Source organism: Orcinus orca, chromosome 9, assembly GCF_937001465.1.
Source record: "Orcinus orca chromosome 9, mOrcOrc1.1, whole genome shotgun sequence".
Classification (NCBI taxonomy): Eukaryota; Metazoa; Chordata; class Mammalia; order Artiodactyla; family Delphinidae; genus Orcinus; species Orcinus orca.
In genome coordinates this window covers 6,474,502-6,498,120 of record NC_064567.1, presented here as the reverse complement: position 1 = coordinate 6,498,120, position 23,619 = coordinate 6,474,502, and the positions used below count along the sequence as shown (strand labels likewise).

The following is a 23,619-nucleotide window of genomic DNA, read 5'->3' as shown; positions in this document are numbered from 1 at the left end:
CCCTGAATATTTTCAGTCTGCTGTTGATTGAAATCACAGACGTGGAACCTGTGGATACGGAAGGCCGACTGTAACTAGAAAATTATTAACTCTTACAGATGAATAAGTCAAAGTCCAGGGACAGAAAGTATCTTTCGTAAAAACTGCACAAGAAGATTGTGGCAAAACTGATAGAATTGGGTCCCCCGTTTCTGTTGTGTTATGAGGCTTAACGGCAGCTGGGCCCATGGCAAACGCCTAGTAGGCAGCTGCTGACCCATTAGAATAAGGTCCATAGGCTTAACAGTAAGGTTTGTAGCAACTCTCAGAGTGAGGCCAGCTTCTCTTGATATCAACCTCCTGTCCCAAAGGCGGTTTCTGGGCAGCTCCGGAGAGAATCTGCCAGTGGGAGTTGCCCTGGCTGGCCGGCCCCCTTTGAGGTAGCAGTGTGAGGAATTTTATTGACATAAAGGAGCATTTCCTTCCGATCTGGGTGAGTAGATGTGAAAATTCTCTTTCCTGACGGTCTCTGGGAACAGAAAACTCTCCTTGGCCATCTGGACCCCGCCTCTAAATCAGCAGTAACACTCGACCTAGGAACGTTGGTCGCTCTTTCCTCAACAAAAAGGGAGGGGTTGGACTTAATGATGTCTAAGTCTCTCCTGGAGACCCCAGGTTCATTTATCACGCGGCTACGACGTGCCTAGGGCCGCGTGAGTGCGGAGGGCGATTTCTCTCCCGTCGCACGAGACTCGCACATCTCACTCTAACACCTGGTGTGCCGTAGTGCCAAGTGCCACAACCATGTCACATGCACACTCGACTGTGATCGTCGGATCGGGGTTCGTGCGTCTTGTTCCCCCGGATCCCGGCACCAAGGGCGGTGCGGGCGCGTCGCAGGCGTCGGACCGAGAGTTGCCGAGCGACTGGATCGGTTTCAGAGCGCGCGTCTGCGCGGCCTGGATGGGGAGGGAGAGCTCCACGGAGAGAAGGAGAGGGTGCTGCCGCGCCGTCGGGTCACCAGCTCTCCGGACTTGCCCCCGCCCCTCCTCCCCTGGGAGACCGGGCCCAGCGCCCCAGGGCCGACGCTTTAATGCCTGGTGGGGCCGCGACTGGCCCCTCGGGAGGCGAGGTCAGCCCGCCCACGCAGGCCATTGGCTCCGGAGAACAAAGGAGCCGCCCCGCAGACTTCTCCGATAGGGCTGAGCTGGTCATCTGAGAGGAGCAGCCAATTAGGTGGCGGGGCGGCCCCGGGGACGGCCAGGCCCGCCAGCCAATCAGGGGCGCGTTCCCGCCCCGCCTGCCCCGGGACTGGCGGGGCCGGGGAGCTCAGTGCCTAAGTCGCCCCGGGGTGGCAGTTCCCGTTAACCTTAGCCACAAAGTCAAAGGTATTTATTCCCGTCCCCTCCCTCCGAGTCCCTCTGAATCCGGGCGGGGAGGGGCGTGCGGAGGGACGGACCGTGCCGCGGGGCCAGCGTCCGGCCCCGCTCCTCCCGCGCTGTTTCCACCCAGACTCGGGCTGGAGGCGGCCTCGGGATCCCCCGAGCCCCCCGCGTTCTCAGCCCCGAACTTTACCCCCGCACAGCTCACGGGGAAAGGGGCCCGGGTCGTGCGTGGGAAGGGGCTTCAGGCCGGGTCAGAGCTGGAGCGGGGCGTGAGAGCGGGAGAGGCGCGGAGGTGAGCGCGGGAGAGGCGCGGAGGTGAGCGCGGGGACTGCCCCCCGGCTCCTCCGGGCGCGCTCTGCCAGAGCCTGTCCCGATATTCGGGAGCGGTGTCAGCCTACCCCAAAGATCGAGTTCCTGCAGGGCGGGAACCCCAGTGCTCGCCGCAGAGTGACACATAGTAGGTGCTTAATAAATGATTAAATGAGTGGGCCTGAGGATCGGGGGCGAGAACAATGAGAGGGAAGCACCACAGAAATTGGAGGAGTGTGTGTAGGGGTCTCCCCGAAACCTCCATCCTAGGAAGACAGGCATAGGAGCCAAGATCTCAGTGGGGCTGGGGGTAGGCGCTGGGGGTTTCTTCCCTCGTGAAGGTGGAGGGTATAGAGATGCCGTCCCCTCCAGCCCTTTGGGAGGATGGAGCCTGGTGTGTGTCTTGGTCCACCAGACCTGGGGTGGGGTGTGGTCAGAGCCCCGATTCGAGGCCGGCTATGTCCAGGCTCCACTATTAGGTGTGCATTTTGGGTCCAGGTGTTTATCTGTAAAATGAGAATATTAGAGGGTATTAGTCTCCTTTCAATGCTAAGGTTCCATGACTCTATGCTTCTAATCTGTTTTGGACTTAAGTTTCTTTCATCTAAATGTTCCTTTGTGAAAATTTTTATGAATGGTTTACAGTATGCTGGACCTTGTGCTGGATGTTGGGGAGAGAGAAACACTCCCTGTGTTAAGATGCTTACAGTCTTCTTGTGGAGACAAATTATTATGATACTATGTAGATGGTACTGGGTTGGGTGAGTGCACAGGTTAAACAGAGAAGGGCCCCTAACTGAGCCTGGTGTATCCACAAAGGCTTCCTGGTGAAAGTGATCGTGGCTCTGGGCTGGGCAGAGAAGAGTTGGGCAAGGGTATTCCAAGACTGATCACAGGTGTCCCTAGACACGGCAAGGTCAGGGGGTTGCATCTGGGGACAATGGGGGTAGGTTGGTGGTACAGTGAGAGGTGAGCAGAGGCCAGATTTTAAATGGTCTTGCCAAGAAATTTTTAGCAGTACCTGAAAGTGCTGGGGACCCACTGAAGTGTTTTAAGCAAAGTAGTAACATGTCTAAATTGTAATTTTAGGAAAATTGCTTTGAGTCTGGGTGGTGGATGGATTGGAGGGGCAAGATGAGGTATGATAGCAGTGCAGTCTCCAGGTGAGCAGTGCTGAGGCCTGAACTAAGGCAGCAGCGGTGGCAGACGCTGGAGGTATTAAAACAGCGCTGGTATGATTTAGTGACCTGTGGATTGTGGGGGCTGTGCTCTGCGGTAGTGAAAGGTGGTGGCAGTTTTGAGAGGCCTCGTGAGTCCCGCCGGGAGGGGCAAAGGATGCCCAGGGCCAAGTGCAGAGCTGGTCCAGGCACCTGCTCCCCTGGTGAGGGTTAAGCTGAGGAGTCTAAGGTTTCCTAGGATGGGGGTGGCCTGCAAGGGAGGGTGGGCCAGGTGGGCAGGAGACCTGAGTTCTAACTTTCTCTGAGGCAGGGAATGTCCCCTCTGGGCCTTGCTTTCCTCATGCAAAAAGGGGGAAACACTCCTTATCCTTGCCAGGCTCCTTTGAACGCAGCAAGGGTGAAAAAGCGTTGATAAATCAAAATGTGACAATTGTCCAAAGTGTTGTTAGCAGTTGGTTTCATCCCTTGCCTTCGATCAGGTAATGGGGGTCCCCAGGCCCTGGCGGGCTCCTGAGTCTTAGATTTGGGGCAGAAGAATGTGGGTGACGTTCTATCCTCTAAAGGGAGACAGGTGAGCAAAGACTGGGGATGGGGATGCCATGGGTGGGGGACAGGCCTGGGAGCGGGGAGGTGGGGGAGTGACAGTCCCAGCAAAGGTGTGCATGTTGGGCAGGGCAGGTGGGGCAGGGGTCCTGGAAGGAGGTGCCTTGGGGACTGGCAAGGGGTTGAATCCGGGACCTCTGGGAGGTGGGCAGGCATGATGGGTTAAGGCAGCTGCCCTGGCTGCCCTGGCCGGCCCTGGACCTGGTTCCCAGGGAATGCTGGCGGAAGCAAACTGAAGTCACTGAATTGGGCTCTTCCTATCAGTTCTGACAACTGGGTAGTGGGGAGGGGGTGATGGCAATGCAGTGACCTAAAAAGAATTCATCTTGCACCTTTGTGAACATTTTCGAGTCCTTTTGCAACGTTTCCCTCCCACTGCTTGATATAACAGTTCTGTACAGAGGACCAAGCATTATTTCCATTTGCAGATGGGGAAACTGAGGCCTAGGGAAGGAAAGTGGCTGGCCCGGGGTCACGTGACTAACCAGAAGCAAACCCGGTCCCAAGGTCTCTGGCCTCCCTGTCCTGGGCTCCTTCCGCTACGTGTGGTCTTTCTGTGGGACGATGGCCTGCCCCGCCCTCTTCCTCCCCACCGCTGTCCCCTCTCCTGGGACTGAGGACCCCACGGTGCGTGGAAGGCTGAGGTCTGCAGATGCTGGAGTAGGAAGGGGGGATGGGGAGAAGGGGGAGGACGGGCGAGGGCTTAGAAGAGGTAACAGTGAGGGTGCATGGGGACACCTGATCCGGTGGTGAGTAGATCTGGGAAGTCGGAGAGGAATGAGGGAGGAGCAGGGAGGCTGATGGGAGAGAAGGATGGGGTGGGGGCCCTGGAGGGGCTCGGGGATTGTTCTGGGAGTTGTAGAAGGATGCCGGGCATGCCTTATGCTGGGATGTGGGGGGGAGGCAGGCTTCTAGGTGGTGGGTGGAGGTGACGCTCACCTGGTCTGGGCTAGGACCTCGGCCTGCCTGTCTGTCCTCGGGCACTGGGCCATAGAAGGTGGGAACAGCAGTTGCCCTGCCTTTCCAATACCATTTTAAAGCCACTTGTTGGGGATGGTTTGCATTTCCTCCTCGGTCAGAAACGCTGGAGGAGAGGAAGGTAAAGTGGGTGTAGGGGTGGGGGACCGACGCCTGGAGAGAGCGCTGATTATCCAGAGATGGGCCAGAGCCCAGGGACCAGCCTCGCGCGGGAGTGGCCTGCGTAGGACTGGCTTTGGGAGAGGGCCTGGGGGCTGTGCAGTCAGTCCTGGGAGACAAAGGCTACACCAGCTCCTCTCCGCAACAGAGTCGGGGTGTGAGGCCGCGGGGATCGCCTGAGCTGAGCCGGCAGAGCGTCCACGGCTCTCTTTAGTCCAGCCCCCTGCCTGGCGCTCAGGGCCCAGACCCGGCCCTGCTCTCCTTACCCCTGGCCCACAGCCTGGCCTGGAGGAGGCCGTCTCCCCACCCAGTCTCCATCTCCCGGGAGAGGCGGTACCTGGAGCTGCTCTGTCAGCACAGCTCCGCAGGTAGCCTTGACGGTGAAAGCTGTCCACGCCCGGTTCCTCTGCGAGGCGGGCTCCCGTTGCTGAGCAGAGTTTGGGGTTCCTGTGTGGGCGTGGGGGGCCTCCAGAGATTCTGAAGCAGCTTGAAGGGTAACGGTTTAGGAAGGGTGGGCTGGCCATGGGGCGCTCGGAGAGAGGGCTCAGAACCTTCGGGTGTGGGTTGCTCTCAGGCCGCGAGAAAGAGAGAGAAGACCATTTCGAAAGTCTAGTGTGTACCCCAACCTGATGCTCACAGCAAGCCCCCGCAGCAGGCGTTTTCAGTCACCTTCGCCATTGGGAACCTAGGCCTAGAGGACAGGTGGGCTAGAACTCAGGGCTCCTGATCCTGGGTCCAGGCGTGCGTGGGCCTGAGGAGAGGGGCAGCCAATGCGAGTGCACTGCGAGGGGCAGACTCGGCCGAGGAGTCTGGGCTCAGGTTCCCAGGGGAGAGGGGAGCCGCCTGCCGCCGCCTCCTGGCCAGACCCCTGCAGCGTGGCCTTGGGGCTGGGGCTGCACTGGCCGGCCGGGCAGAGCCCTGTCCTCTTTCTAGGGCTTTCTGTGCCCTTCCAGCTTCTCCCCTCCAGCTGCAGCACTGCTGCCTCACGCCGCCCCCCTCCCCTCAGCCTACCCCACCGGTACCCCAGCAGGTGACTGTTCCCCATCACCCGCTGTCGCTCCCTCTCCCGGTGGTTGCATCATCCCCTGAGTTCCGTTCCTCGGAGCAGTGGACCTGGAGGGATGGTCATGGATTGTGAGGTTACTTGTGTCAGCAGGGCGTCCATTGCTGTTTTCTCCAGTGTGAAAGGGGAGTGATTTGTGCTCGTGCGGTTCACGTGGGCACACTTGTGTCTCTGGATCTGTAGGTGTATGGGTGGATGTTTTAATATTTCAACCTCTCTGTACTTTGCATATGCAATTTTGCAGGTATTCTCATGTGTATGAGTATTTCTGTATTTTTGTATCTTTGAACGTTTGTGTACTTAGCCGCCTTGGATGTTAGATATGATTGTCTCTGGATATGTTTGTGTGCATTTAGTGTTTAGATCAGTTTCTTCGCGTATGCCTATGACTGTATTTTATCAATATTCTTTATTGAAGTATAGTTGATTCACAATGTTGTGTTAATTTCTGCTGTACAACAAAGTGATTCAGTTATACATGTATACATTCTTTTTTTTTTTTTTTTGTGGTACGCGGGCCTCTCACTGTTGTGGCCTCTTCCGTTGCGGAGCACAGGCTCAGCGGCCATGGCTCATGGGCCCAGCCGCTCCGCGGCATGTGGGATCTTCCCGGACCAGTGCACGAACCCGTGTCCCCTGCATCAGCAGGCGGACTCTCAACCACTGCGCCACCAGGGCAGCCGTCTTTTTTTATATATTCTTTTCCATTATGGTTTATCACAGGATATTGACTATAGTTCCTTGTGCTCTACAGTAGGACCTTGTTGTTTATCCGTTTATATATAAAAGCTGACATCTGCTAACCCTGATCTCCCACTCCATCCCTCCCCCAACCCCCTCCCCCTTGGCAACCACCTATGATTGTATATTTTAAATGAAACATCCACTGATATTAACTGAGATCCATTTCCCAGGCCGGGGACATCATTAACCTGTCCTGAGGTATTTGTTGTTGGTGATGAAGCACTGGGGCCAGAGGGGCCCCGTCTTCCCATTTCTTTCATTCGTTCATTCATTTATTCATTCACCCAGTATAAACTGAGCGCCTTCTGCGTCCCAGGCCCCGGCAGGCAGGGCCGCCGCCATCCTGGAGCTTTATGTCTAGTGCAGTGTTGCCCAGCAGAACTTCGTGAACCTGGAAGTCTTCTTTTCTGCTGGATGTTACGGTGGCTCTAGCCACGTGTGACTGTTGAACACTTGAAGCGTGGCCAGTGTAGATGAGAAACTGAATCTTAAACTTAATTTATACACACTTAAATAACCAACATGTGGGTCTAGAGGCCAGCCTCCTGAAAATGAGGCCCTGGTGGCTTAAGGTTTGGGACACTCTGCACCTTCTCTTGGAGGCAGCATGGTCCAGGAGCAGGGCCTCTGGGTGGGGCAGGCCCACCCCAGTTCACCGGTCCTGGCTCCAGCACTTACTGGCTGTGTGACCTTGAGCAAACCGCTTAACGTCTCAGAGCTGTGCCTCCTTAGGACGAAGTGGGCGGAGCTTCCTGAGTGCCCGGTACACAGTTGGTCTCCCTGTCCCTACCGAGGCTTGGCTCGTCACCCCCTTTTCTTTCCAGAGCCAGGTCAATACCGAGGTGACCAGGGAAGCCCCCGCCCTCTCAGTGAATGAGGGAAGGACAGACAGTCTCCATCCCCCCGGAGGACTCCGAGAGCACACCCTCAGGGTGAGGGCTAGTTGGAGCCTGCGGTCCCTCGCCCATCCTCTTCCAAACACTGGCCTGGGCTGCTCCCCGGGGGACTTGAGCTACTGGTGTGAGGGCGGTCAGCTTGGTGCGCAGCGTACCTTGGGAAGACTGCCTCCTGTGCGCGGTTTCCTGTGGGGAGGGACTGTGCGCATGGGTGGACAGTGGCACATGGTGTCGCCCTGGGTGGGGCTCCTAGCTGAGCAGGGCCTGTGAGCTGGGCCTTCGGCTGGAGTTGGGGAGATGCATCCCTCAAAGCCTGAGCTACTGGTGGAGGGCACGTGGCCGATCCCCACTCCACTGGTGACAGAAGACACACGAGGCGTCATCTCCTTCCTCCCCACGTGGGGCCTGAGTCTGTGAAGAGAGGTGTACTTGGCTGGTGGAAAAGGTCCAGGGCCCTGAGATCTGGAGACGTGTCCCTGCACCGCCTCTCCCGGCCCGTGGCCTTTGTGCACCCCCAGCTGCTGTCTGCCTTCCCCCCAGATTTCTGCTAAGATCGAAGCCCCTTTGTTACCTTCCCTGCCCCCAGACCTCAGCACCTGCCCCAGGCCACAGTCCCGCCTTGTGTGACGCGGCAGTTGTCACGGCAGCTGTCCCGCAAAGCCTCCCCGTCAAGGGGCTCTCATCCCAACTGCGGCCTGACCCAGAGCCAGGGGCTGGGAAGGAGGAGGTGACTGGGGCCCTGTCCTGAGACCCACCCCCTGCGTGTGTCCCACCCTCCAGGGGACCTGCTGGGCAGGGAGGGCAAAGGTCATCAGAGATTGGGGTCGGGGAGCTGGGTGATAGACCAGGTGGCCCTTAGGGACTCGGTGTGGGCACTGGTGGATGGGGATCGGCCCCCGTTGCCTCCTGTTTTCTGGCCAGGGTCTTCTGCTGGGCGGCCTGCTCGCCGTGTCCCTGGGCCTCTCTCTCTCCAGTCAGCTGAGTGATGTGTCTGGTGGGGCGAGAAGAGGTGTGCAGTGCGGTGCATCAGGGTGGGGTGTGCGGGGGCCTGGTCGGCCTGGAAAGACGCTGCCACACGCAGGGACCTTCTGCCGTTCGGCTTGTCTCGGGGTTTGTCTGAGGACACCTGTTGGCCTGTTTTCCAGACACATCCCACCTGAGCACACAGGTGGAGATGGGCCCCCAAGACATAGCCCCTGCCCCCTGTTCCTGTCCCCTGCCCTCTCCTTTCTTCCTTCTTCCCCTCGGGCCCACGAGGGTCCTTTCTTTCCATTTCCACGTCTGTTCTTTCTCGGACCATGAGCTCTGGTGCAGCTCAGAGACTCCCTGTGAACTGGTCACCAAGAATTGAAGCCCTTCTGCCACCCGAGGCGATTTTGAGTCCGTAGTACCTCTTAAGACAGAACGGATCGAGTAGGACTGATTTGATTTGGCTCAAGGGGCCTCAGTTGTGTTGTGTAGGGGGTTTGTGAATGAGCCCAAGTCCCACCCGCTGTCCTTGCCCTGAGTTGTGGCCCGAGCCTCCACCCCCCGTCTGAGGTTCCCCATATCAAAGCGGCCTCTTTGTCCGCCAGTCCTCTGAGTCTCCTTAGGCAGACATTAAATCTCCAGTTGGTGAGAGGCTACCCCACGGCCTGGGATGCAGAGTGACCCGGAAGGAAAATGTGGTGCTAAGGCAGGAGCATTGGCACCCATCAGGGGCCCCAAGGGGGGGCCTTCTCCTGCCCTCATTTGTGGCCCCCTTTTCTCTGCACCACAGGCAGGTTTCAGTGTCTATAGTAACCCACAGCAGGAGCGCGTAACAGACCCCTTTTGGGGAAATAGAATTAAAAACCAAATCTCCTGCCAACTCAGAAAAACTCCCCGCAAAAGTAGGAGAGAAAGAAAACAAGTTTTTAACTGAATAAGCATTAGACTGGAATGTGGTGCACATCACAGGCAATTTGGTAAGAGACTGTAGACAGAAATCTCACCTGTTACACAGTCCAGCAGGGGCGACCCCACTGCACACGTGTTCTCCAGGGAAAGTCCTTGGGTAAGAGGACTTGACCGTTTGTCACACAGAGTTCACCCTAAATTCGCCTGGAATTGGGAGGCCACCCGTGATAGCTAATTGCCTTTATGCAAAGGAAACATCCACTTGTTGTATCCTGGTGACGGAGGAGGTTTGCAGCCCCGAGCCCGGTGCTGCTGGAGAGTTAGGCTCCCACCTCCCACGGGCAGGGGACACTGGCCGCTGTTCCCTTGATGTTTGCATTTCGGAGAGATGGCTCCCAGGTCCTCGAGAAAGGCAGTCCTGGGTTGTAAAGCCGGCAAGAGGCTTAGTGAGCTTTAAAAAGATTTACATGCACCTCAAAGGGGCAGAGAAAGAACTTCCAATTAGAAGTTTTCTAAAGAAAATACTCTGAAAGAAAGGGGAGGGTTCTCTTTCCCTTTCTGCACCAGGGAGGGTGAGTTTTCTATTTCTCAGATTTGTATCTCCCTGACACCCCTGCCCCCCACCTCTCCGGGCAGGGTCCACATCTCCAGCCTGGGTCCCTGTCCCCGGAGTAGCCGCTGGAAGGGGACCTGGGAGAAGGAAGCGGGGAGACCCTTAGAATGGGGTTTCTGGGAGGCTCTCCGGGGCCCAAGGTGTGGAGCAAGGGGAGGCTGGCTTCCCCGAGCCCGAGCGGTGGCCGAGGAGAGGTTCCTGGTCCTGCAGCGTGAGCCCAGCCTCCCGTCTTGTGGGGCAGAGGCTGGGGCCTGTTTGGGAGTGCAGGGGGTCCGGGGGTGCAGGCGTAGGAAACGAGATCCCCGACCTTGGGGGGGGGGCCGCCCACAGCACCACGTGCAGCGGCCACATCCCTGAGCGCACGTAACCAGCAGCATGTTCGTGCCACACACGGCTGTTTGGTGCCCTCCACGTGTGGGCTCTGGCCCGGACCCTGGCACTCGGCAGTGAGCCCGGGAAGTCCTGTCCTCGATTCCTGTCGGGGAATGAGCAGAGAAGTAAATATCCTGTCCGGTGGCGAAAAGTGTCAGGGAGGAATGGGAGGTGGGGCTAGGGTTGTGACTTTACACGGGGCTGCCAGGGAAGGCCACTCAGAGGAGGTGACGTTTAGGCTGGGGCCTGGAAGGGGCAGGGGCCACGCCAAGGGGTCAGAGCAGCAGGACCCGTCCCAATCACGTTCCAGGCACCAAATGAGCCAGTCGGGAGATGTTCAAAAGACTGAAGAGGGGGCTCCCCTGGTGGCGCAGTGGTTGAGAGTCCGCCTGCTGATGCAGGGGACGCGGGTTCGTGCCCCGGTCCAGGAAGATCCCACATGCCGCAGAGCGGCTGGGCCCGTGAGCCATGGCCGCTGAGCCTGTGCGTCCAGAGCCTGTGCTCCGCAACGGGAGGGGCCGCAACAGTGAGAGGCCCGCATACTGCAAAAAAAAAAAAAAAAAAAAAAAAGACTGAAGAGTAAAAAAAGATGAGCCCCAGATTGGTGGATGAGGAATCAGGTCCCTAGGACCCAGGTTGGCCACGTGTGTTCTTGCCCGGGGGTGGGGGGTGGGGGGTGGCTGTGAGGCCCCAGAAGGGTTTGCGGGGGAACCTGGACGGGGGCTTTGAGAGATGGGGTGGTTGGCGATTTTGGAGGGACGGTTCTTCCCTCCAGGGTGTCCTCGTGACCACGTTGCAGGGTAGGGGGTGTCTCTAAACTTATTTGAGTTTCCTGGTTCTCTCTTGTGGCATCCTTCACACCCCACCCCGCAGGTGATGAGAGTGTGGGCATGAGGCTCTGGTCTGGGAGTTAGAAGCCCAGGGACCTTGCCCAGCTCTGCCGTTCGGCCACCTCTGTGACTTGGGGCATGTCAGCAGCCCTCTCTGGCCTCAGTTTATTCTTCATAAAATGGGAATTATACACATTTTACCTGCCTAGCAGGTATATGTGCTTTAAAAAAAAAATCCTGCTCATTTCGACAGAGGTCATAGAAAACCTTTTGAAAAAGAGGGACTGCTTCCTGTGAGTGGCATTCGTCCTTGTCCCACAGGCCAACTCTCTTTCCCTTGCTCCCATCTCACCCACAGACGGCCGGGCAGGGAGCCGCCGTGCTGATGCCGAGGGGCCTCCGGGGATGGAGAGTGGCCTGGCTGGCGACAGCAGCACAGGTAAGAGAAGAGGGGCGGGTGGGAGCCCACCACGGCCCCCTCCCCAGCCCTGTCTTCCCCGTCTCTCTGTAGCTGAGCAGGAGTTGCTGGTGGCCTGTAGAGCCACACGGTGGGACCAGGACACTGAGGTCACGTCCAAGGATGGAGCCAACACAGACTAGGGGGCTAAGAACTGACAAAGCCCAGCCTGTGCTTGCCAGGCAGGGACACACACACACACGGACACACACACACACACACACACACGGACACACATACACACGGACACACACTCACACACACACACACACACACACACACCCCGTGCAGATATCTGCCGGGGGAAGATCAGGTGTTTGTCAAGCACTAGATCAGGGAGTGCTTGGTGTTGGCGCTGATCACACGCCGAAAGCCAGCGCTCTGGGGAGGACACGTGGTTGCAACAAGCCCTGCTGGTGGTTGGTCAGGAGGGTGTCTCCAGTTCAGTCCATTAAGCTTCCCGGGGTCACACAGTTCATGGTCTGTGTCAGCTGATGCACTTGGAGCCGGTGGTGAGGAAACACAGCAGTTAGTCCTGGTGTCTGCCGGGCAGGGGGCAGGTGCCGCTGAGAGTGGGAAGTACCCTGTGGAGACCCCTCCCCAGCCACCTGCTTCCCGCTTCTGGGATGGAGCAGCCCCTGGTCTGAGACCCGCTCTCAGCCTCTGTGGCAGGCCCTGTTCTGGGTGTAGCTGGGCTGCACGGTGGCTCTGGCCCCGGGAGAGGGGACCAGCCCAGGCCTGGGAACTCTGCCCCTCGCTCAGCACAGTGACCAGGCTCCTTTACCTCCCACCCCTTCCAGGGGAGTTGCCCTATGGACCCCAGAGCCCCCGCCCTCCCAGGACAATCCCTGCAGTGGGCCTAAATGAGGCAAAAATCAGGCAATTGGATAAAAAAGAAACAAAACACCAGCTCAAAGGAGGCAGTATGATATATGGACACCACACTGTTCTGGGCAGTGAGTTCAGCCACCCCACTTCCCAGTCCCCCCCAACCCCTGCCCCAGGCTGTCGCTTTGAACACTGAGAGCCCTCGAGGTGTGTGTGTGTGTGTGTGTGTGTGTGTGTGTGTGTGTGTGTGTGTGTGTGGCTGACATTACAGTAATTACAGGAAAATCTAGGGCAGACGGTTCCAAACATTTCAGCTGAAGGACCCTTTTGCCCACGTAAACTCATAAGGGAGATCCTAATGCAGACGTGAGAGATGGGCTCCACCAGGGCCTTCTCTGCCTCGTACCGCAGCTGCAGCTTCGGGAAGAGGTAGAAAAGCACCGGCCTGGACCCTGGAGCCACTGGGGCCTGGGGGCCCCTGTGAGCTCAGCCTCCACAGGCTGCCACGCCTGCTGGCCAGGCTGAAGGAATGACTCTTCTGGAAAGCCAGAGTTTTCAGATAATTGGGAGCTTACCTCTTTCAGGTACCTTTTACTTTGTATTTATTTTATATGTTTTTTTAAATTGTGGTGAAATATATTATACATAACATGAAATTTACCATTTTAGCCGTTTTTAAGGGTACGGTTCAGTGGCCTGAAGCACATTCACGTTGTGGCACCGCCATCACCACCATCCATTTCTCAGATTTTCCCATAATGTCAGAAACCACCCATTAAGCAATAGCTCTCCTTTCAGCACCTTTTTATTTTATCTGAACCATTTAGAGCTTTTTATGCTGACTGAGGACCAGAACCTTTGGGACAGGCAGGCACAAGCCTGTTTTCCTCTGTGTCAGTGCCTGATGCCTACGGGAAGGTGCCCGTGACGACTGAAGTCCCAGCAACACACGTCACAGGTCTACTCGCGCCGCCCCTGGGCTTCAGGGCCTCCTCATGCAACCCAGCCACTGTGATGGATATCAAGGCCAGGTTTGATCAGGGGAAGGCAGTGGCTTTTGTGGGGCTCTGGGGCACTAGTGGGTGCCCTGTCGCTTGGGGACAGTGGTGGCCCTCTGACTGGAGTATGTTTTGGATTCAGTACATGACCACCAATTTGGACAGCTAGCCCTGTTAAATACTTCCGCTGGCCAACAGTTCAGTGCATCTAAGGAAACATTCTTTGAATCAGTGAAGCTCATTACACATGGGTTTTCGATTCCTGCCGTACCCAATTTAAATCACTACTTTCATTTTCAAATTATTCCTCCTGATAAAATGACCTCTCACAACCGAGCATCTGGGGAGGCCTCACAGCGTCGTCTCGCCAGGTGGAAAGCTGGCCCCTTGCAGGTGCTTTCTGTGACCCTCCCACCCTGCCACCTCTGCCCCCACGGGCACCACATCGGTTTCTTTGCCCCCACGTGGCCAGTGAGTCTGTGGAGTGGAGCAGAGCTCTTTGGCCTCAAGACTAAAGGCCACCAGATTAGAGGGGAGGTTTTCTCTTTATTTCCTAAGATATTTTAAAGACTTAAAAATTATAATGTTTGAATTTTTATGAGAATATTCAAATAACACATATAAAGTGTCAGTCCCCTTTGACTTCTCCATCTAGTCCTGCCGTGGTCCATATCACCTGCAGGGTGGCCACCATCTTGCGTTTGGTGTGAACCGCCCTGGATCGGGCGTGTGTATGTACACAGGTATGGTTTTATTTTCCATAAGTTGGATCAGACGACTGATACTGATTTTCAGTTTTCTTTTTTTCTCTTAAAATGTTTTCGAAATCTTTTCACATGAGCATATATAGCTCTTTTCAGTCGCTGCGTAGTATTCCACATTATGACGGGAGTGAAAATTTTATTAGACTATTATTGATGGGTAATTAGGTTGTTCCCCCCTTTTTCCTAATTACAGATAGCACTTCAGTGGATACACTTAGGCGTTCCTCTTTGGACTCATATGTATTTCTTAGGATAAACACCTAGAGTGAAATTGCTGGGTGGAAGAGGTGCAAGATTGTACACATTTATAATTTTAATAAGCACTGTCAAGTCGTCCTCAAAGAGTCTGAATTCGTTTAGGCCCCCAGCATATCCATGTTGTACTTATCCTCCTATGTAATTTCCATGTGTATTGTGAAGTCGGGATATTATCGACCTCTTCAACATTTGCTGCTGTGGTGGATGAAAAGATGCTACACTGTTATTTTGCACTTCGCTGGTTACTAGGGAGGGTGCACCTCTTTCCGTCGTATCTATAGGAGTCCTCTATATACTCTGGATATTATTAGTCCTTTATATACTCGGGATAGACGTGTGCTGTCCTGTAGGTGGCCAATAGGCACATACGGTTATTTAAATTTAAATTTAGATTTAAATTAAAAAAAGTAAGTTCAGTTCCTCGGTAGTGCTAGCCACATTCCAAGTGCTCTGTAACCACCTGTGGCTAGAGGCCACATGTATCAGACAGCTTGGATGTAAAATGTTTTCACTCTGTGGAAAGCTCTTGGAAAAGGCTGCCCCACACGATCATTTCTAGTTTGCTCATATGCAGTATCCTTTGTCGTACAGGGGTTTTAAATTTAGTTTTTATGTTTTGCATCCTGTTGAAGAAGATTACCAATTACCTCTAGATTCGAAACAAATTCTCCTAATTCTTCTAATACTGTATTTGCTTCTTTTAAACCAACACTTAAATCCATCTGGAAATGATTTTTTTTTTTTTTTTTTTTTTTTTGTGGTACGCGGGCCTCTCACTGTTGTGGCCTCTCCCGTTGCGGAGCACAGGCTCCGGACGCGCAGGCTCAGCGGCCATGGCTCACGGGCCCAGCCGCTCCGCGGCACGTGGGATCTTCCCGGACCGGGGCACGAACCCGCGTGCCCTGCATCGGCAGGCGGACTCTCAACCACTGCGCCACCAGGGAAGCCCTATTCTACACTTTTAATGATTGTTTTTAGCTTTTATTTTTAGTGGTGGGAGGGACTCTCACTTACAGCCTCACCTCACCTGGCTCACTATGGAACAGCCATGTCAATACAACTGCATCAGTCGAGACTTTTATTAAATGGACTTTATTTTTTAGAGCAGTATTAGGTTTACAGAGAAAATGTGCAGAAAGGACGAAGAGTGCCCTATACCCTTCTCTACAGTTCCTCCTGTCATTAACATTTTGCATGAGAATGGTGCAGTTTTTACAATAGATGAACCTTTATTAACACATTTGTATTAAATAAAGTCCATAGTTAGCATTAGGTTTCACTCTTTGTGGTGTACATTCTGTGGACAGATGCTTAATGTCCTGTACCTACCATTACAGTCTCATACAGAGGAGTTTCACTGCCCCAGAAATCCTCTGTGCTCTGCCTGTTCATCCCTTTGCCCCTGGCCCTTCAACCCCTGGCAACCACTGATCATTTTACTGCCTCCACAGTTTTGCCTCTTCTAGAATGTCATACAGTTGGAATCATACAGTGTGTAGCCTTTTCAGATTGGCTTCTTTCGCTTGGTCATATGCATTTAAGTTTCCTCCATGTCGTTTCATGGCTTGAGATCTCATTTCTCTTTATCACTGAATAATACTCCACTGTGTGGTGCACCACTGTTTATCCATCCACCCAATGAAGGACATCTCTTGGATGCTTCCACGTTTTGACTGTCATCGATAAAGCTGCTGTGAACATCTGTGTGCAGGTTTTTGTGTGGACATAAGTTTTCAGCTCCTTTGGGTGAATACATAGGAGAGTGATTTGTTGGATCGTATGGTAAGAGTATCTTTAGTTTTGTAAGAAACAGACAAACTGTCTTCCAAAGTGGCCTTAACATTTTGCATTCCCACCAGCAATGAATGAGAGTTCCTGCTGCTGCACATCCCTGTCAGCGTTTGGTGTTGTCGGTGTTTTGGATTTTAGCCATTCTAATGGATGTGTGGTGATAGTATTTTAGCTTTTAATGTTGCATAAGCCAAATTCTTCCTTGCTCATTTTTAGAATTTCTGGGTGATTTGCACACATAGTAAATGTTATAATTTACTTAATTAGGATTACACTGGATTTAAACATTTTGGTATGGAGAGCTTTTATCTAGGAATATGATATACCTGTTGTTTTATTTACATTTTATCCCTTCAGTAAAGTTTAATAGTTTTCTTTATGTTTTGCTGATATATTAGGTATACTTACAGTTACTTTATTGCCATTTTAAAAAGTTATGAATTTTAATGTTTTTTATCTGGCAGTTTTGTTGAAACTTTTATTTCTAAAACTTCATCAGTGGATTCTCATACACATTCTAGGTTAATAATTATCAGCAAATGACAGTTGTCTCCTCCTTTCCAAGATTTATATATATCTTTCTTTCTTCACTCTGCTCCTAACTTGAATAGGCTTCTAATCTTTTGCCTTCGGTTATAACATTTGCTGCCGTTTCTAATACAGCTCCTTTGTCAACCTAAGAAAATGTCCTTATGTTCCTAGTTTGCTAAGAGCTTCCTTCCTTCCTTTTTTCTTTACCCCTCCCTCTCTTCTCCTCCCGCCTTTCCCTTTTCCTTCTCTCCCTCCAGAGGTGATGTTGAATTTTATCCTGGGACTTTTTCACATCTATTGAGATAGTATAAGGTTTTTAATGTTTAAAAGGTTAATGGCATGAACTGTGTTGAGTCATCTTCACTTTCCTGGAGAAGACCCAGCAAAGCCATGACAGATCGTTCTCTTAACACCGCCACACTTGCTCTGCCAGTGTTTTTGCTTGTTTGTTTTTTGCATCTACTTTCAAAGAACGATAAACCTATAATTTCCTGCTACCCCACCCTTGTCTTATTCTGGGTCCTGTTAACATGTGAGCTTCCCCCCTCCCCCTGCCCCAGTCATGGTCACAGTTTATGTAAGCTGGGAATAGTCCTTGCCGTGAAGTTTTAGTAGAACCTCTTTGTACGGTTCAGTGGCCAGTTACCCATTTTCGAGGTTGAACTTTAGCTTTCTTTTCAGTCTCTTCTAATTGTTTCTATAGACATGGTTTCTACCTTTTCTTGAGTCAGTTTTGTTAATTTATTTTTCCTCGCAGAATCATCCATTTTATATAGATTTTTCAAATTGATGTAATGTCTATACATGGTATTTTGGGATTTATCAGAATCCTTTTTCTATCTTTATGTTCCCTTTATCCTATCATCTCTGCTTTTGTCTTTATTAATTCCTTCCTCTTACTTCCTTAGGGTTTGCTTTGTTGTATTTTTAATATTGGCAGCGTTTTTTGTTTGTTTGTTTTTTCCGGCTGCGTTGGGTCTTGTTGCTGCACGCGGGCTTTCTCTAGTTGCGGCGAGCGGGGGCTACTCTTTGTTGCAGTGCGCTGGCTTCTCATTGTGGTGGCTTCTCTTGTTGAGGAGCACGGGCTCTAGGCGCGCGGGCTTCAGTAGTTGTGGCTCGCAGGCTCTAGAGCGCAGGCTCAGCAGTTGTGGTGCGTGGGCTTAGCTGCTCCGCGGGGGCGTGGACTCGTCCCGGACCAGGGCTCGAACCCGTGTCCCCTGCGCTGGCAGGTGGATTGGCAACTGTTGTTTCGAGTTTCTCTTCTTTGTTCCCAACTGTTTCATTTATTTTTTATTGAACATAAACTTTTTCTTGAAGTGTAACACAGAAAAGTGCACAGGTCGCGGGCTGTATAAATTCCCCAAGTGAACACGCCCATGTAACCAGCACCCAGGTCCAAAAGGAGAACATTGCCAGAGCCCCAGAAGTGCCCCAGGCCCCCTTCCAACCACAGTGCCCTCTGTCAGGGGGCCTTACCCTTCTAACTCGTCCATTAGTTGCCAGCTTTTGACCTACGTATAAATGGAATCAGACAGTCTGGATGCAGTGTCTACGGCAGACCTTTTCCATCATGGCTTATGTCCATGAGCCCAGAAGCAAAGCAGCCTCTGACCTGAGCACAGTGTAAGGGGTGGGTTCGCAGCAGAGTGCGCTGCTGCTGCGTAGGATTCGTTTAGTACAAGGACGACGCAACACGTATTCTGGGTGCTGAGACCTTTCTGGCCTACTTTCTTGTTCATGGTTTCGTTGAAGAAAGGTGAGGTTGCCAAGAAGGTAAGGTGCGCACGCACCACGGCTGCTGCCCCGGAGAGGCCTGGCAGTGATGCGGGGCTTGGCTTCCCCACCCCTGGGGGGACTGGACGTGCACTCGTCCAGCGAGTGTCCAGCACATCCGTCCCCTTAGGAAGAGAAGGAAATGTTTTGAAACTTGGCCACTTTCTGCTTGCTTCCTGGGTCGGAAGACTCCCCTGGGCCTCAGGGTGGAGGAGGCGGGCAGCGGGGTCGTTGGCACAGCAACGCTCACCTATCGTTTCTTCCTTGTCTTTTTTCTTTGCCCTCCTGCACACCCCAGTCTCCCCTTTATTGTCCTTTCCACCCTCCCTCCTCTCTTCTTCCTCTGCATCCTTTTCTCCCGCCCCATTTTCTGGCAAGCTCTGCCCTCCCGACGCGTCTTCCCTCCCTCCCACCCTTTCCCTCCACCCCACCGAGCACCGAATGACTCTCGCCGTCTCTCTCCCTCTGCCTCCGGCAGGAGATGTGCTGGTCATGAAGATCAAGCAGGAGAAGCCAGAGTGGCTGCTGCAGGCGCTGGGGCCACAGGCCGCGCTTTCCCAGAAGGATAAGGAGAACATTTTCCAGCAGCGTCGGAGCCTCCCGCCATGCCAGACCGTGGGGAAGCCTCGAGCCTGGGGGGGACAGGAGGAGACTGGGGGTCCAAGGTGGGCCCCTCCCCTCGAGCAGGACGGCGGGCCGGCAGGCCGGGCTCCGGGGGTGACCCTCAGCCCCCTGCGCCCCGCTCTTTCTGCCGGCGAGGGTCACTTCGTGTGCCCGGACTGCGGGAAGAGGTTCAGCTGGTGGTCGACCTTGAAGATCCACCAGCGCACCCACACCGGCGAGAAGCCGTACCCGTGCGGCAAGTGCGGCAAGAGCTTCAGCCAGAAGCCCAACCTGGCGCGCCACCAGCGGCACCACACGGGCGAGCGGCCCTTCTGCTGCCCCGAGTGCGCTCGGCGCTTTAGCCAGAAGCAGCACCTGCTCAAGCACCAGAAGACCCACTCCCGGCCCGCCACCCACCCGTGCCCCGAGTGCGAGCGCTGCTTCCGCCACCAGGTGGGCCTCCGCATCCACCAGCGCGCGCACGCCCGGGACCGCCAGGGCACCCGCGCTGGGCTGCAGACGCTGCTCCGGGACGCCACGGCCCACCGGGGCTGTCGCCCGCGGCCGGGGCCCCGGCGGGGGCGCCCCGAGTGGGCCTGGCTGGGGCTCTGCCAGAGCTGGTGGCGCCAGCCCGGGGCCCGGACCGCCGTCCCCGCCGAGCCGCGCCAGTTCATCTGCAACGAGTGCGGCAAGAGCTTCTCGTGGTGGTCGTCGCTGAACATCCACCAGCGCATCCACACGGGCGAGCGGCCCTACCCGTGCCCCGAGTGCGGGCGCCGCTTCAGCCAGAAGCCCAACCTGACGCGCCACCTGCGCAACCACACGGGCGAGCGGCCGCACCCCTGCGCGCACTGCGGCCGCAGCTTCCGCCAGAAGCAGCACCTGCTCAAGCACCAGCGCACGCACCTGCCCGGCGCCCCGGCCGCGCCCCGCCCCAGCCGCGCCGCGCTGCGGGCCCACCAGCAGGCCCACGCCGCCGCCGCCGAGCCGCCCGCCCAGGGCGCCCCCGGCCTGTTGCCGCCGCCGTCGCACGGCCCCTCGCCGGCCCGGGGGCCCGGGGACGTGTCGTGGGGCCGGGCGCGGGCGGGTGGGCCGGGCGAGCCGCACCAGTTCATCTGCAACGAGTGCGGCAAGAGCTTCTCGTGGTGGTCGGCGCTCACCATCCACCAGCGCATCCACACGGGCGAGCGGCCCTACCCGTGCCCCGAGTGCGGGCGCCGCTTCAGCCAGAAGCCCAACCTGACGCGCCACCGGCGCAACCACACGGGCGAGCGGCCCTACCTGTGTGCCTCCTGCGGCCGCGGCTTCAGCCAGAAGCAGCACCTGCTCAAGCACCAGCGCGTTCACCGGGGCGCCCTGGCGCCCACCCCCAGCGCCAAGGGCGCGGCGCTCTAGGGGGCCTGGACCCAAGCAGACCCATGGGCGGGATGGGATGCTTGCGTGGTGCGTGTGGGGAATGACCAGGAATGGTGGCTTTTAGAACCCCAGGGGGTAAGACCCTATCAAAAGGTGCTTTCTTCAAGGCTCTCAGACCTGAGAACAGAATTCCACAAGCATCCCAAAACGGGGGCCGGGAAAAGTCCCGGGAAGGGCTGAGGGAGGAGGTAAGATCAGACATCCTCACCCTGGAGCCTGGATGTGTCTGTGATGGTTGAGGCCCGTCTGTGTCCTTCCTTGGAGGTGGGACGGCAGCCCTCGGGCATTGAGTGCGGGGGCTGTCGACGGCCCTGGGCGAGGCTCCCGGGGTGAGATGGCGCAGGTCTGGACTGGTCAGCTGTGGCACCAGCCAGCTGCGCTCAGCTGCCAGATAGCCCAGGGGCGTCCCTGTGGGGGAGTCTCAACAGACTGAGTGATACCCAGATGGGAGCTGGGGCTGGGGAGGGGCACGCCTATGCCCGTGCGAGGCCAGTGCTGAGCACTTAATGGCTACTCACGACATGTTTTTGGAAGGAGGGAATGGTTTGATGGTCCTCAACACCAAGTGCCCCGCTGCCCACGGTGCTGTGGTGGCCGGCTTGACCCTAGGACTGGTGTGTGTGTGTGTGTGTGTGTGTGTGTGTGTGTGTGTGTGTGAGATGGTCAGGGGCTGGGACTGGGGGGCGGGGGTGGTCTCAGCTGGGGTTTGGTACCTTGGGGAGGGACCTGCAGCAGGAGAGCAGCAAATGTGCTGCCCTGACTCGGTGGGCACTGCCCGGGATCCCTATCAACGCCGGTGTTGCAGAAGAGAGAAATGAAGGATTGACTGTCTCATGTGGTCTCCTTTCTAAGCCGCCCTTCCTGTTCTCTGGGTCCTTGTGTGCTTGGAGGGATCCATTTGCCCCAGGACGAGGGCAGGGAGCTTTGGCCATGAGCACAGCCAGTCCCCATGGCCAGTTCTTGCTGGGGGTGGAGGGCAGTATTCTCTTCCCTGTTCCCTCTCCAAGACAATTTGATCACTTCCCACATACCCCCCTTGACCTCTAGCCCCTCAAAAGTCACCCCTCATACCCTTCCAAAAGCAGGGTCGGCTGGGGCCCTAGTGCTAGCAGAAGAGCCGGGGGCTCCAGCCTGGCTGTAGCCTTGGACCATGTCTTCCCACAGGAGGGGAGGGGATTGCAGAGGGCGTGGGTATCGGGGTACCAGGGTTGGATAGCTGGGAAGTGGGAGGAAAAAGGGGAACCCTAGGGTGATTCTGTAGGAGGAGAAACTGTGCCTTCCTGCCTCCAGGGAGGACCAGCAGGGGCCCGCCTGGTTCTCCCTTGAATTCAGAGAAGTGTTATCTTCTCCAGGAGCTGTGCGGTCACCCTGGCTTCCGTTCACCCCTCTTCTCAGGTTTTGTTTAATCCCTTTCATCTGGCAGGAGCCTGAAGTGTTGTAGCATCACAGAAAGACATATGGAAGGCTGCCCTGGTGGCGCAGTGGTTGGGAGTCCGCCTGCCGATGCAGGGGACACGGGTTCGTGCCCCGGTCCGGGAAGATCCCACGTGCCGCAGAGCAGCTGGGCCCGTGAGCCATGGCCGCTGAGCCTGCGCGTCCGGAGCCTGTGCTCCGCAACGGGAGAGGCCACAACAGTGAGGGGCCCGAGTACCACAAAAAAAAAAAAAAAAAAGACATGGAGGTGATCCAGCTTACCTGGGTAACACAATTCTGGTGATGGTTAATGTTCAGCCAGGGCCACTGATTCGTGGTCCAGGCCTTTGATCACAAACCCTGCTGTGTGAAACCTCACGAATGGGTGAGGTGTGCCCATCTGGGAGTTCAGGTCTGAGGACCAGCCGGGGGCCAAATCAGAAGGGTCTTCCTAAGCACGCTCTGACCCAGCCCTAGGTGCTGCCTTGTCTCCCTGCAAAACCCTGCCCCTCTCCTGCCGGCCCTGCTCAGGGAAGCAAAACGCTTGGGATCTCATCAAAACCCACTGTAATGATGGGGTATTTGCTTCCTGAAATTCTGAGGCCAACTCAAGCAAGCCCTGCTCCTCCAGGAAGCATCCCAGAGGTACCATGTCTGCATTAGAGGCCTGTTAAACCACGTTCCTGAGCGGCAGGGCAGGCAGATACTGAAGAGATCAGTTGAGCAGGAGTTTCCATACAATAGGATGTGTTATCGTTCACAAATGACCTGTGTTTAGTGATCAGATCAATCAGACAGCTGCACTGGTAAGACTCGGGGTCGATGAGGTCTGATCGCAGCTCCCCTCTCCCACCAATCAAACAGCTGCACTGGTAAGACTCGGGGTCGATGAGGTCTGATTGCAGCTCCCCTCTCCCACCAATCAAACAGCTGCACTGGTAAGACTCGGGGTCGATGAGGTCTGATCGCAGCTCCCCTCTCCCACCAAAGTCATGAGAATGATGCCTGTTCACTGACCCCAGGGGACCTACCTCTTCAAAAGTGGGTGCTTTGGGTCACAATGGGGACAAGGCCAAGTCCATCAGGGTGAAGAATTACCGAGGTGCGCGTCCCATCGACCAGGTTGGGATGGCACGGTGGCACAGCAATGATTTACTAAACAAGCCTCCAGTGTGCCAGGCACGGTGTCAGACCTCAGGGATGCCGTGATGAATAAGCCATTGTCTTAGTCGGCTCGGGCCAGCATAGCACCACCACAGGCTGGGAGCTTTAATGACAGACGTGCATTTCTCACGGTCCGGGAGGCTGGCAGTCCAAGATCAGGGTGCTGGCAGAGTCTTCTCCTGGTGAGGGCTCGGTTCCTGGCTTGCAGATGACCACCTATTCTCGGTGTTTTCACATGGTGGGAGGGCGGGAAGGAGTGGGGGAGAAGTAAAAGAGAGAGAAAGGACCTGGTCTCTCTCTCCCTCTTCTTAGACACTAATCTCACCAGGTGGACCTCACTCTCACGACTTCATTTAAAGCTAATTCTTAGTTGCCTCCCAAAGGCTCCATCTCCAGATGCTACCACATTGAGGGTAGGGCGTCAACATATAAATTTGCGGAGACACAATGCAGGCCATAGCAGTCGCAGACCCCGCCCTTGAGGAGCTCTTGGGCCTTTGTGGAAACTCATTTTGATACACAGCTTGGAACAATCTCTACGGTCAACTCTTCAATAAATCGTTCCCAGCCCCAGCTCTGTCAGCAAGGCGTTCTTATTCACCATCTCACGGCGAGTTATGACCTGGGCAGGGCAGT

At 55.4% G+C, this 23,619-nt stretch overlaps 1 protein-coding gene across 1 annotated transcript; it reads left to right on the top strand.

The window, feature by feature from the left end:
• The first annotated feature begins 1,272 nt into the window (after positions 1-1,272).
• On the top strand, positions 1,273-23,223 carry ZNF775 (zinc finger protein 775). The gene is made up of 3 exons (XM_033412684.2): positions 1,273-1,367; positions 11,346-11,426; positions 18,866-23,223. Exons 2-3 carry the CDS (start codon positions 11,393-11,395, stop codon positions 20,383-20,385), a joined length of 1,554 nt encoding a protein of 517 aa, XP_033268575.2. The 5' UTR covers positions 1,273-1,367; positions 11,346-11,392; the 3' UTR covers positions 20,386-23,223.
• Positions 23,224-23,619: the final 396 nt, after the last annotated feature.